General features: G+C 33.9%; 1 protein-coding gene and 1 long non-coding RNA gene across 4 annotated transcripts in view; both read left to right on the forward strand.

Moving 5' to 3' along the window:
* Nucleotides 1–2,955, forward strand: part of LOC106947882 (uncharacterized) — a 6,729-nt gene extending 3,774 nt beyond the window's left edge. Inside the window, exons 3-4 of one of the 2 annotated variants that reach the window (XR_001425063.1) lie at nt 1,425–1,986; nt 2,821–2,955. This is a non-coding gene — a long non-coding RNA (uncharacterized LOC106947882). Of the gene's footprint in view, nt 1–1,424; nt 2,231–2,820 lie in introns of those variants that run through there. The other variant, XR_001425062.1, reaches the window with a different exon arrangement.
* A 3,471-nt stretch (nt 2,956–6,426) lies between these two features.
* Nucleotides 6,427–13,074, forward strand: part of prx (periaxin) — a 32,792-nt gene continuing 26,144 nt past the window's right edge. Inside the window, exon 1 of one of the 2 annotated variants that reach the window (XM_015033128.1) lies at nt 6,427–6,752. In XM_015033128.1, the coding sequence (XP_014888614.1) occupies nt 6,695–6,752 (58 nt within the window). In that variant the 5' untranslated portion in view covers nt 6,427–6,694. The remainder of the gene's footprint in view (nt 6,753–13,074) is intronic. The other variant, XM_015033121.1, reaches the window with a different exon arrangement.

A 13,074-nucleotide genomic window follows, 5' to 3' on the forward strand; every position in this document is an offset into this window, starting at 1 on the left:
CAAAAAACAGGTGTTAACCCTTTTTCCACGGAAAAAAAAAACATTTTTGTAAAAAAAAAAAAAAAAAAAAAAAAGAAAAGTATTTTTGGTTTCTAGTTTAAATATCTTATAACATTTGAAATAAGACAAAATTAACGTACAAGTTTTCAGAAAGACATAGGAGCTTAAGTCAATAAGTCATTTAATATTAATTAAAAATTTCTGCTTCTTCTGGCAGATTATTTCACATTTCACGTTTCACGGCCACCGCCCCGTTGCCTAGCAACCCCTCGAGGCCCCGCCCGTCACCTAGCAACCCGGTTCTAGTTCCGCTGGCAGATTATTTGTCTTACAGCATGGCAAAAATGTCTCGTATTAAATAAGATAATCTGCTAGGGAAGCTACTTTTTCATCAATGTTCAAGACTTATCGACTCAAAACAGGCTGCTTTTGCTGTAACCTTACTTCTAACTTATTTTTGTCTTATTTCAAAGTTGTTAGAACTAAACTGAAAAAAAAGAAAGTCAATTTATTTCTAAAACATCAGGCAAAGTTCTCAATTTTTTAAATGAATTGGTGCATTTTAAGGCTATTGGTTTATGTATTTCTGTTTTTATTTTTCTTTATGTCAGTTTCAGTTTTCCATATCCAAAATATTTAAGAGAAAGTTGTTTGAAGTTTTAAAACAAATCAGAAGTATATTTGTATATTTTTGCCGTTTTATGGACAATTTTAAACAACATTAGATGTGATATATTGCTTATATAATCCTTAATGAAAGAAAAACAGTTTTATTCAGTAGTTTTAATATCTCCTGATTTCCAGTATCTTACAGTTTTCAGGGGGTTTTTTTTGTCTGGGTGCAGTAGCAGATTTCAAACACTAATAGGCGCTGTTGGTGCAGGTTTATTTTTCCCTTATAGCTGTTTGACAGATAAAGGTTAAAAATTGAAGACAGTAAGCTAAAAATGTAAGATAATAAACTAGAAATGAATAAACTATAAATTTAAGAGAATAAACTAGAAATGTAAACGACTAAACTCCCCAAAGTCGTGACATCACTGCCGGAGTTTAAACTCCCAGTCGCTGCCTGTAATTGGTTGTGGGCGTTTTGGAGGGTCAGCTGTTGACCCCTGGCTCTGGGTGTGTCTAATCGCCTGACCACCCAGTCTCTGCTGATAAACACATCTGACCCGAGGTGAGCAAAGTGGGGTTTAAATACGCCGAGCCAAAGATAAAACGCTCCTTTGACGCCAACATTCAGCCATCTTGTCTCAACAAACCAGTTATTTCTGGGAGTCCTGGGAAAGTTTGCAAATGTTTTCTACAAGCTTACAATGTCACAAACATTGGTGCTTTCTCAAGATTTAAGCAACCAGTTAGATAAGAGGAATATAAGAAGTATAAGAGGAGTTACTTTTTTAATTTATATTTTCCTTTACCAGGAAGTGTGGAGGATTCTTTACAGGAAGTGATGAAAAATCTTCTGGTACAACAGGTAACAATCAGAGGTTTTTACAGTGAATCTCAAACTATTGTCATTAAAGAAATGAATGGATGAATTAATAAATCACCGAATAATGAACCAGACTTGTAAAAATTAAGATAAAACTGGAAATAAATAAAAGTATTTAAACTAAAATCAATAGTTTATATTATTCAGTTATTTCAGACTCATTTTCAGCTCTTTAAATTGAACCTGAAATCTGATTGGCTAACCCCCACAGGAAGTCCACTTCTGTAAAGTCAAATTAAATCTATTTTCCTGTTTATTTTTTGTTTTATTTTCTCTGCACTTTAATTGCCGCTCCGTCCTGCCGGTGGACAGACGCGGTGACGAGGGTGCGAACAGCAACCGGTGGCTCCTCCTCTCTGACTCGCTCACTTTTACCTGCCAGATGTTTGGAGGTGAAACAAACTCCACCACACTGAAAAACTGAGCTACGTCTGATTCTGATCAATTTAAAGTCTGAGGAAAAAAGAAACACAGCCTTTTGTTTAGTGGATGTATTTAATCTCTTTGCTTTGTCTAACGTGAACTGAAAAGACTCTTATCTGAACGCGGAACATTTCAGTTTCATGTTACATGAAGCTGAAACGTACGGCAGCGTATTAGAGCCGTTGTAGACAGAAAAAAATTAAGAGGAGTAAATTTGCTCCAAAATAAAAAAACAGACATTTTGAGATTAATCCTATAAATTTTCTAAGAAATAGTAAGATATTTCTGAATTGAAAAAGTCCAAATTTCTTGAAAAAACAAAACAAAGAAAACTTTGAGTTTGAAATGTCAAAAAAATTTGAGGAAAAAAACTGAAATTTTGTGATTAATCTCAAAAATTTGCAAGAAAAATCTAAAATTTTTATATTAATTGCAGAAATTTTATAGAAAAAAATAAGGAAATTTTGAATTTGAAAATGTAAACATTTGCTAGAAAACCCCCAGGAATTTGTAGTAATTTCTGAGGATTTTTTTCTACCACATTTGCACCTTTACAAACTCTAAAATTTCCAAGTTTTTTCTAGAAAATTTCTGAGATTAATGTCAACATTTCTGAGTTTGTTTCTGGCAAATTTTCAACTATTCAAACTTTTCTAGAATAAAATTGGGAATTTCAGAGTTAAAAAAGTCAAATTTTCCATTGCAGATTTGATCTAGATTTCATCTCAGTCATTCAGAAATAGAATCTGTAAAATGAGCATTAGCCCTGCAGTTCGGAGAACATGACAGAATAACTAAATGAAGGTTGAAACACAGCAAGGATGAAATCATTTTTACAGTGTTTCCTTTGAGCTTCAATCCTTCCAGATGAAAACCTGATCGCTGCTCTTCCTTCTCTCTAGTCATCAGGAGCATCAGAACCGCAGATCCACCCCGAACCTTTTCTGTCCTTCTAAGTCGGCAGCTCTCTGCTATTTATTCTGTATAAAATAAATTTTTGCACAAGAGGGATATTAAATGCAAATTTACTCAATGGACTTTGTGACTTGTTTTATTTGTTTTATTAATTTGCATTTATGGGCATCTATATGCAGCAGAGACAGTTCAATAACCCACCTGTACCAACCAGAGTTTGACTTTATGTTTGTGCAACAACGGACGCGGGAAATAAGTTACAAAGTAGATGCTTTTATTTTGGTAATTTGCAGTGGCGTTACCTAAAAAGTTATCTTGGTCAACCCTAAAGCACCAAGATCAGTTCTGCTAATGCTAAAGCACCACATGCTACAGCATTAGCATGTGGTGCTAATGCTAAAGCTTCTACTTTTTATTTAGTAGAAGCTTATGCTAAAATGCTAACTTTAATTCAAACTAAATTGAAAAGTAGAAAATTTGACAGAGAAAAATAAGGAATTTTGAGATTAATGTCAGAAATTAAAAAACACGTTTCTGACTTTGAAAAGTAAAAAAAAATAGATTATTCAAAGTCAGAAATTTCTTTGTTTTGTCTCAAATATTCCAGAGTTTTTTTCTAGCATTTTTTTTTCTTTTTTGATTTTTCAAACCCAAACATTTTCTAGGAAAAATTTCTGAAATTTCTCAGAATTTTCAGATTTTTTTCTAGCAAATATTTGCCTTTAAAGCTGACATTCCCATGTTTTTTTATAGAAAATTTGCAACTTTCCAAGCTCAGAGATTTCATTGTTTTTTTCTACAAAATTTTGTAAATTAAGATCAATATCTGAGGTTTTTTCTAGCAATCTTTCAAACTCAAAAATTTCTAAATTTTTTCTTGAAAATTTCTGAGATTTTTTGGGTAGAAAATTAGCCCTTTATATTTTTTTTTCCATCCTCCCATTTTGTATTCTCACTTATCTGTATAGGTCAGTGGTTGATTGGCTGCCAGTCCTTCTCATGAATTAAATAAAAACAATAAGGATGAATAAACTACAAAGCTTTTTAGTGGCATGTTTTCCATTTGTGCTGCTGCTCCTATTTTTGGCAGCCTAAAGGTTTTGTGTCTTAAAGCAAACGATTCCTCTGAGCAGCAGAGAAGAAGAAAGGAGCTGAAGATGAGACGTTTAAGCTGCGACTGATGAGAAGAAACACCGTTTGATCCATCTGAGCCACCGTCTCTTAAAGCCACAGGATTTTCAGGGTTTCAGGAGAAAGGAAACGTTTGCACATGACTCAGCTATCAGCCACTCTGCAGTTTGTTCGGATTATCTGAGGCTTATTGCACACAAACAGCACAGACCAATCTTCACTTATTCCCTTAAAAAAAGGGAAAAACAACTTAAAAAAAAAGTTAAAGTCTTAAAATGAAGCGGAAAGCGAAGGTTTGTGTCCAAAAGTAAGCATGAATAATTTTTACTATTAAAACAGAAATAAATTAGTTTTTATTGCTTCTAATGAACGTTATTTAGTTCTTTAATAATTAAGAAATAATTCATAATTATTTCTTAATTGTTTATTATTTACATAAAGAAATTATTTAATAAATAAACAATTAAAAAAATTAATTGCTATTATTTGGCAACACAGGAAAAGGATGAATTGAGCACTTTTGCTACAAGCTTCCTGTATGAGCTTTTGGAAATATGAAGAAGAAACAAAAGTTTATAACCTTTTTCTTTCCTTTTGTGCCTTAAACTCAGATTTAAGGCACAAAACAAAACAAAAATGAGGGAAAAGGACAATAAAGCTAAACACCGCTACGATTGACAGCTTGAGCAGGGAGCAGACAGCCAGGCCACAACAGTTGTTTGTGAGCATAAAGTTTGTTAGGTAAGAAAATGCTTTTTCATAACACTTTTCATATGTCCTCTGATTGCAATAAATCAATAATTATAATCTTTCTGCATATTTAGACAATTAGGAGAAGAAAATGAGCTGCTATGTAAACTGCCACCACCCCTTTCAAAATAAGAGCATGAATGTTTGTTTACTGAATTTTCAACATTCAATAAACAAAACTTCAACACAAATGTTGAATGTTTTCCATCTAAAAGTTTACAAAACAGCTGAAAAAAAATTGCATTTTAGGATTTTTACCAAAAAAATTTATTTTCTGGGAGCTAAGCTTTTTTTCAAAGTTGAAAAAAATTAGCTTTGCTATTAGAGCACTAACACAGCTGACTTCACCACTGAGGAGAAAAGATGAAGTGAAAATACTTATTTATTTAGGAAAAAAAATAAAAATAAATCCCTGTGGTCAAACACAAGTTTGACCACATAAGATAAAAAATAAAACGGTTTAAGTCTTCGGTTTCCCTCCTAATTCAGACTTAAATCATCACAAATGATCAGCCAGCCGAGCTGCCGGGCTTGTGGTGAGTTTGCAGTCATTTTGTCTGAATAACACCCAGACTCCAGCCGCTCTAAGCCCAGAAACAAGGCCCTGCTGGGCCACAGATAAAGCCCCCGGCAGCAGCAGACAAAGGAGCCGGGCTTTGGCAAACGTCACCTCAAACTGCTGACTGTCCACTACTGCTAATACACTCCTGCTCTGCCTTTATACATCTTTATTTCTAACAAACACTTATAAACAGACATGAAAGCAAACTACGTATCCTAGTCAGCTGATTTGATAAGAAAAGTGAAATTAATCATTTGTTACTAATAAATGAGCACACTAGATACAGTTACTCAGTTTCATTTACGGTACTTGAGTAAATTTTTTTGAAAAATTTTACTTTTAAGAGTATTTTCACTACGCTGTACTTTGAGTAATTTTATTATGAAGTATTTCTTCTCTTACTTGAGTAAAATTTCTGGATTTTCTACACTGAATGAAAAACAAACATGTTTTAACCAAAACTTCACCAGACACAGACTCACATCTGGAGTTTTTGTTAAAGTTTCGTGAGTTTTTAATTAAATAAACTGATTTGGGAAAATGTTCTTTTTCCTGATTTTGTTATTTTTTTTGTTACTTGAATTAATTACTGTAAATTTGTCTTTAAAATATCAAAATTTCCTCTTCACTTTATATTTTTGATCTGCCTAGTTATGCATTTTTTAAAAATTAAATAATTTATAATTTATAACCCTAACCCTACTTTTCCTTGAGTAAAAATATGTTGAAATAGTGGTACTCTTACTTGAGTACAATTGTTGGCTACTCTGCCCACCTCTGTTAGCAGAACTATATTATGCGGTTATAAAAGTAACTAAAACATTCAGAACTTACAGATATAATATCTTTCATTTTTGTGTTTATCAATCTACTTATTATCCTTTTGAAGTGTTTGAACTGATGTGAAATTAATTGCCCCCTACAAGTAGTTTACGTCAGCTGTTGGCAAATTACGGCACTCCGTCTGGCGGCGCTACGCTGCCACAAAATGGCGGCAGCTAAAGCTGAAAGAAAACTCCGGAATCAGTTACTTGTTACAGTTACTCAGTACTAATTGCTTTTTTCTAGCTCATACTTGAGTAATTTCTTGGGTGGCTACTTTTTACTTTTACTTCTTGAGTAAAAATATGTTGAAGTAGCGCTACTCTTACTTGAGTTCAGGTTTTGGCTAAGTCTGCCCACCTCTGTGAATCGGTACCGCATCCCTCCATCCATGGTACTCTCCTCCCTCTTTCTCTGTCATCGTCTGGCTATTCAGTATCCATGCTGACGGTGTAGCTCAGTGTCACTCTGACCCAAACAGTTAAACCGACCCTCTGATTGCCTCCGACACCCACCGGCCTCCCACAGTTCTCCCAGCCTGCGTGTGGGCTGCTCCCCCGGTTCATCGCCTCCTTTTGGGCCTCCTGCTGCGGACCATGTGCGAGTGTCTGCGTGGGATATTCAGAGTCACCTGGACACCTTCCTCCGATACAGGTAATACTCGATTTATATTTAAATGTTAAATATAACATTTTAAAAGAGTGATTTCTTATTTGTTGAAAAACAAACGTACTCAGCTGTTTCTACACATGGGTTTTCCGTTAATTTTAGGGTTAGGGTTAGTTTCAAAGTAAATATTTAATTTGTTGACGATAAGCAAGTTAGCTATTTAGCTCCAAGCTAAATGGCTAGCTTCTTTACTAAATATTTCATTATTAAGCTAGCTATTGAATTTACAATCCTAATATTTAGCTTCAAACTAAATATTTAATTAACAAGTTAAATCCTTAGCTTACTCAGAATTAAACATTTAGTATGGAACCAAACTATTTAGATCTGATCTAAACAGTTGGCTTGCAAAGTAAATATTTCATTAGCACAATAAATATTTTGTTTAAAAATCAAATATTTAGTTACAAACTAAATATTTAATAGCATGCTTGCTAACTGTTTAGTTAGCTTCACACTCACTATTTAGTGTGCTAACAACTAAATAGCTAACAACTAATTAGTTCCACAACTATTTAGTCCATATCTAAGTAATTAGCTTAGTTCTGACCAAGCTAAATATTTAGCTGATATGCAAATTTAGTTGCCTGTGAGCGGAAGCGGACTATCAAAATAAAGGCTGGGTCTGATGAGCCTCTGTATATAGCTAATAGTTTATTAAAGCAAAAACTGGTGTAATTCTTGCAAAATGTCAAATTTGGGGAACTTTGGACATGTGAAGTATTTTCCTGTTTGCCAGGAGCCTAAAGGACAATGACTGTTTCCTGAGTGTTTGTGTTTTCAGTTGTCCTTTGTGTTTGTTCTCTGGCTGCATGTATGTTAGTAAATGTCTAGCAGCTCCCACCAAAGAAATCTGGATGCAGAAAGTAAGGATATGGTAGCTTGTTTCTTTCAGCAGATTTGTTTAGTTTTTGACCATTTCTGAGGTCAGACACTGATGTTGGGCGATAAGGCCTGTATACAGTATCCGCTCTAACTCATTCCAAAGTGCAGGTTGGGGTCAGGAAATGAAATCCACACATGAAACAAAAGTTGGTAGCAGAAAATAGACCAAACATGTTTGTATGTTGAACTATCTCATATTCCCAAGGTAAACTGCTGAAAAACAGCCTCACATCATGATCCCCCAAAATGCAACAATCTGGCGTTCTTTTAGTAAACACTTGATCATTTGTACCAAAGAATGAAAAATATTTCTAACATCACCATGTGAAAGGCTCTATATAAACTATTTTTTATATTAACTGATTAATAATTAGATAGCAAAAGATGCTTAACAAGATTTTTTTACAGAGTTTAACCAGGTGAAGCTAAATTTGGTGCTTGAGGAGTTTTGGTAGAGATGGAAAGTATTTACTCATTTACATTTGCTTGAGTAACATTTTGGAAAATTGTACTTTTTACTTTTACCTTAGTAAAAGTGCCTTGAAGTAGTGCTACTTCACCCACATCTGGTTCTGGATGGAACATATTTACAGACAAATATGCTTTTTTATCTTAAATTCAAAATGTATTTTTTGAACAGTTTTGGTTTAATTGGAGTTCTGAGTATGTTGTTTTTCTCAGAGTAAACAGCCTTTATGTACTATGTGTATAATCTTGTAAATAATCAATAATTACATTTGTTGAAGATTATTTCAATAATTGATTAATCACTATTAATCTGATTAATCCGATTAATAGTTTCAGCCCTACTGTTTTATTTGAATAAATTATGTTGTTAAAAAAGAGAGGTGTGGGAGCATCAGTTGTTATAATGTGTAACCGTGGCAACAAGGTATTTATTTTACAATTGGGATTAGCTGATTAGCATCTGAAAAGCTCAAATAATACTTGAACTCTGACCCCAGTCCCCAAAGGAGTTGAATAGGAAGCTTTATGGATGCAGAGCAGAGAGAGAAGGAGGAAGTTCAAACCTTCCCCTCCATCCATCATAATGTTCAGAGACCAAATCCCCGACTCCAACATCTCTCTGTCCAGCTTTCTAACCAGGCTACCAGTTAGACATCTAAAGTAAAGGCGATGGATTAGCAGACCTTGCTAACAACTGATGGTGTCAACCAGGACACTGCTGTCTTTGAGCTGTTAGCTTGTCATGACGGTTGTATGAGACATACAGCAGCAGTCTTCAGTCAGAGGCCTCTTCAGATTGGTTGAACGACTGACTGCTTCTGGAGAAAGCATCAACATCAGCAACGACTCTGAAAACACGTGGATGATTTCAGTTACTTTTTTTAATTTTGGGGTTTTTTATTATAGTTTAGTTTTATTTCATTGTGGCTTTTTGTTTTCATCTAATTCAATTAGTTTTAATTAGTTTTTACAGTGATTGCTAGTTTTTGTTAGTTAAATATTGTTTCCATTTAACTTTTATTAGTTATGGTCGTAGTTTTAGTTTCTTCATACATTGGTTTATTTTTCGGTGCAGAATTCAAAAGGTATTGTTTTATGATTATGTTTACATTGATTGCATAATAAATACTCAACAGAAGATATTATTTTAAAAAACTGTATCCATTTATTGTTCAACAATCAACAAACTCTGGCATTTTCTCCCAGCTTTTCCATTTTACGTGCTAGCATTAGCGCCGCCAGGAGGATTATGGAGCGCCGTAATTTATCAACAGCTGACGTAAACTGGTTGGGAAAATAAAAATCAATTTCACAGCAATTCAAAAAACTAACACATAGATTTATAGATTTATAGGCACGAAAATGAAGGATATTATATCAATTATTTCAGTATGTTTACGTAGTTTTATAAACTCACATTATAGTTCCAGTTAGTTATAATTTTTCTCCATTAATTACCATTTTCTCAATTTCAGTTGTTATTTTGCCAGTTTTATTTAACTACATTTACCTTGCTTGGGAACAAATGCACCGTTTGTTGGTGACAATTGGTTTTTCATCAGGTTCATTGATTGCTGCTCTACTGCGACACCTAGTGGTCCCAGTTGGAAACAGGAAGCTGCACACTGTCAGCCAGCTCTGATTTTCTGGCTGGTTTAAGCGCTGGCGGCAGCAGGGTTGTGTTCTGGTGAGACCTGCACGCCTCACCGGTAAAAATAAGACACCGCAGTGTGAAATAATCAAAATTATTTCAATATAAGTCCTTTAAAATAACAAAAAGTGATGTTTTATAGTAATCAGACAATCAAACTCCTTCTCTCTGCCTCAGCTTCATTTACTTGAGTAACTTTTTTGAAAAAATTTATTTTTACTACACTGTGCTTTGAGTAATTTTATTATGAAGTATTTCTGCTCTTACTTGAGTAAAACTTCTGGATTTTCTACCCACTGAATGAAAAACTAACATGTTTTAACCAAAACTTCACCAGACACAGACTCACACCTGCAGTTTCTGTTAAAGTTTCAGAAGTTTTTTATTTAAAGAACTGGTCATTTTTTTAATTAAAATACCACAATTTACACTTAACTTTATATTTTGGTCCATCTGATGATGTAATTTTAAAATATTAAATAATGATAATTTGATCAGTTACTCAGTACTTGAGTTGACTTTTTGCCAAATACTTTTTACTCTTACTTGAGTAAAACTTTGTTTTCTCTACCCACCTGTGAAAACATTCAAGGTAATTTAGCTATAAATAATTAAAAAATGATATTTTACAGCGATCAGACTCCCAGTCTCTGCCTCCCTGTGACTCCAGCTCTTGTTTCGGGTCCCAGGCCTGTAAATCCAGGCTTTGTGTGGGAGCTGGATTGAAACAAAGACCATGTTAGCTGACAGAGAGCTGGCGGCCCGATCTGTGCTGACAGCATCTCCTCCCTTACAAACCGGCTGCTGGACGGATTTAAGAGGAAGAGGAAGAGCAGCACTAACATGTTTTTACTCAGCTAAGAGTATTTGGTAAAACGTTAACTCAGTTACTGAGTAGCTGATCAAATTATCAATCATTTAATATTTAAAAATTACACAGATGGATGAAATATAAAGTTAAGTGGAAATTTTGGCATTTTAAGGACAAAATTGACAGAAATTCATATAAATAAAAAAATGGCAAAATCAGGCAAATCAGTTTTTCAATATAAAACTCATGAAACTAATGAAAATTGTCTAAAGTGAAAAGTTTTTGACTTTTAATAATCAGAAACTTTCCAAGTCTGTTCTAGAAAATATGTAAAATGAATTTCAAGCTCTATTTTTTTTTTCTTTTCGCAAATTTTAAACTTTTGGAGCTCAGACATTTTCAAAATTTTTCTCAAAGGTTTCTCAGGTTAATCAACATTTTAGACTTTTATGGTGGAAATTTGCCCCTCCTCTATTTTGTTCCTATCTCTCATTCCCTAAAACGCCGTCGTATTGAAAACAGTTTCAGTTGGGTTGGGAATCTTTTACTTTCTCACAGTTTGATTCAAAAGTGGGGTCTCTCTGTGCCGTTAAATGGTCCTAATTAACAAACAGCAACAATATTCTTTTTGCTTGGTTGAATAAATAATTTATTACTAATAACCATCCCTGTCTGGGTCACATGCTGTACTTGGATTCACACTGCCAAGCAGAAATTTAGTCAGAGATAAACTCATAAAATAAATCATTCGGCTCGCAGCAGCAGCTGCCTCCATTAAATGCATCACACTCCCTCTAAAATAAGATCCAAGGCCTTCTGTTTCTATTTTCAGCTATTTGCCTTAAAATAACTTCCTACCCAGAGAGTTGCTGTGCACTAAAGCAGTATTATCTAATTCAGTAAAATCAGTTTTTTATTATTTTATACAAATCCACAAATCCTTCTTTGAGAAAAAATACTACATATCTAGAGAAAAATGTCTAATTAATCAGTGACGTTTGCTGTAAGTTTGAGTACAGAAAGACAAAGAATTTTGTAACAAACAGATATTCATCTACACTCATCATTAGCATGAATTACTGTGGCAGCATGTACAGAGTAAAAAAAGGAGTAAATTTCTGCCAAAAAAAACTCAGAAAGTTTCTAGAAAAATCATGAAAATTTCTGATGTTGGAAAGTCAAATTTTGGAGAAAAAAATCAGAAATTTTGAAATTAATCTCACAATTAATCTGAATTTTTTGATTTACAAATGTTGAAAATCTTTGACTCAAATTTTTTTTAGATTATTTAGGAAAAAATGAAAAATTTCTGAGCTCCAAAACCTGAACATTTGTGAGAAAAAAACTCAGAATTTTTTACATTAATCTCTGAAATTTTCTGGGAATAAACATGTACTTTTTCGACTATTAAAAATTTCTCTAAGATTTTTCTGCAGAATTTCTGAGACTTATCTAAAAAACAATTCAAGAACAAAACCTGGACATTTCTGAGTTTCAAAAAAAAAAAACTTTGACTTTTGAAATTTTAAAAAGTCAAAAGATTTCCACATTTTTCCTAGAAAATTTCTGAGATTTTTAGTGAAAATTTTTGCCTTTTTTTGGTTGTACTGAATCGGAACAAATCTGATTATTTTGCACCGTAAAAAAGTTGGACATAGGTCACATTTGCCTGCTGTGTGATTGTAGCCTTAAGTCCCTTAAAGAGGCAGCGTTTTGTAAATTGTACTTTTTTTTTTTAGCTTAAATCATTTTATGATGTTTTTCTCTAATGAAAATCAAACTTGGAGTTTTGATTTGATCTTTAAGAAATCCTTTAATCTTCATCACAACCATTCAGCTGTTCAAAACGCCTCGGTGGACGTAGCCCCGCCTTCAAGGATGAAGCTCCTCCCCCACGCAGTTCCTTCAGACTAGCCAGCAGCAATTAGCAAACACCTGGTGGATCTGCTGAGCTCATTATAGGTGCTACTTCTCTGTGAAATGCTGGTAAAAATGTTGTGAAAGGGTTAATAGAGGAGCCATGATGTGATGACTTCCTGAAGGTGAAGCAGGAGCTTTTAAAGAGACAGAGGCCCAATTTCAGGGCATTAAATCAGGAAGTAAAATGTAAATATACATATATATATATATATATATATATATATATATATATATATATATATATATATATATATAACAACTGAAGTTAACATAGTTACTTGATTCTGTTATGGCTGGAAAACACAGTGCTGCCCCTTTAAATCCAGCAGTTTGCACAAATAAAACATGATTAATTAAAGCTCCTTTAAGTTGTCATTTCAAATTTTCATTAATTTCTATTTAATCATATAAAGCATCTTCATTGTGATGATGAGCGGTTCTCTAAACAAGCTGGTTCTGCTGCTTTGTCAAACTTTTCCTGTTTTCCTCCCTCTTGTAATCGCTGTGAGGCAGCTCCGCCTCTGCCTGCCCAAATATGGGCGTGTCAGTCCGGCCTCCAGCCAATCAGCCGC

The sequence above is a fragment of the Poecilia latipinna genome, unplaced genomic scaffold (assembly GCF_001443285.1).
Source record: "Poecilia latipinna isolate Pla-1442-1.1 unplaced genomic scaffold, P_latipinna-1.0 Scaffold15, whole genome shotgun sequence".
NCBI classification, from domain to species: Eukaryota; Metazoa; Chordata; class Actinopteri; order Cyprinodontiformes; family Poeciliidae; genus Poecilia; species Poecilia latipinna.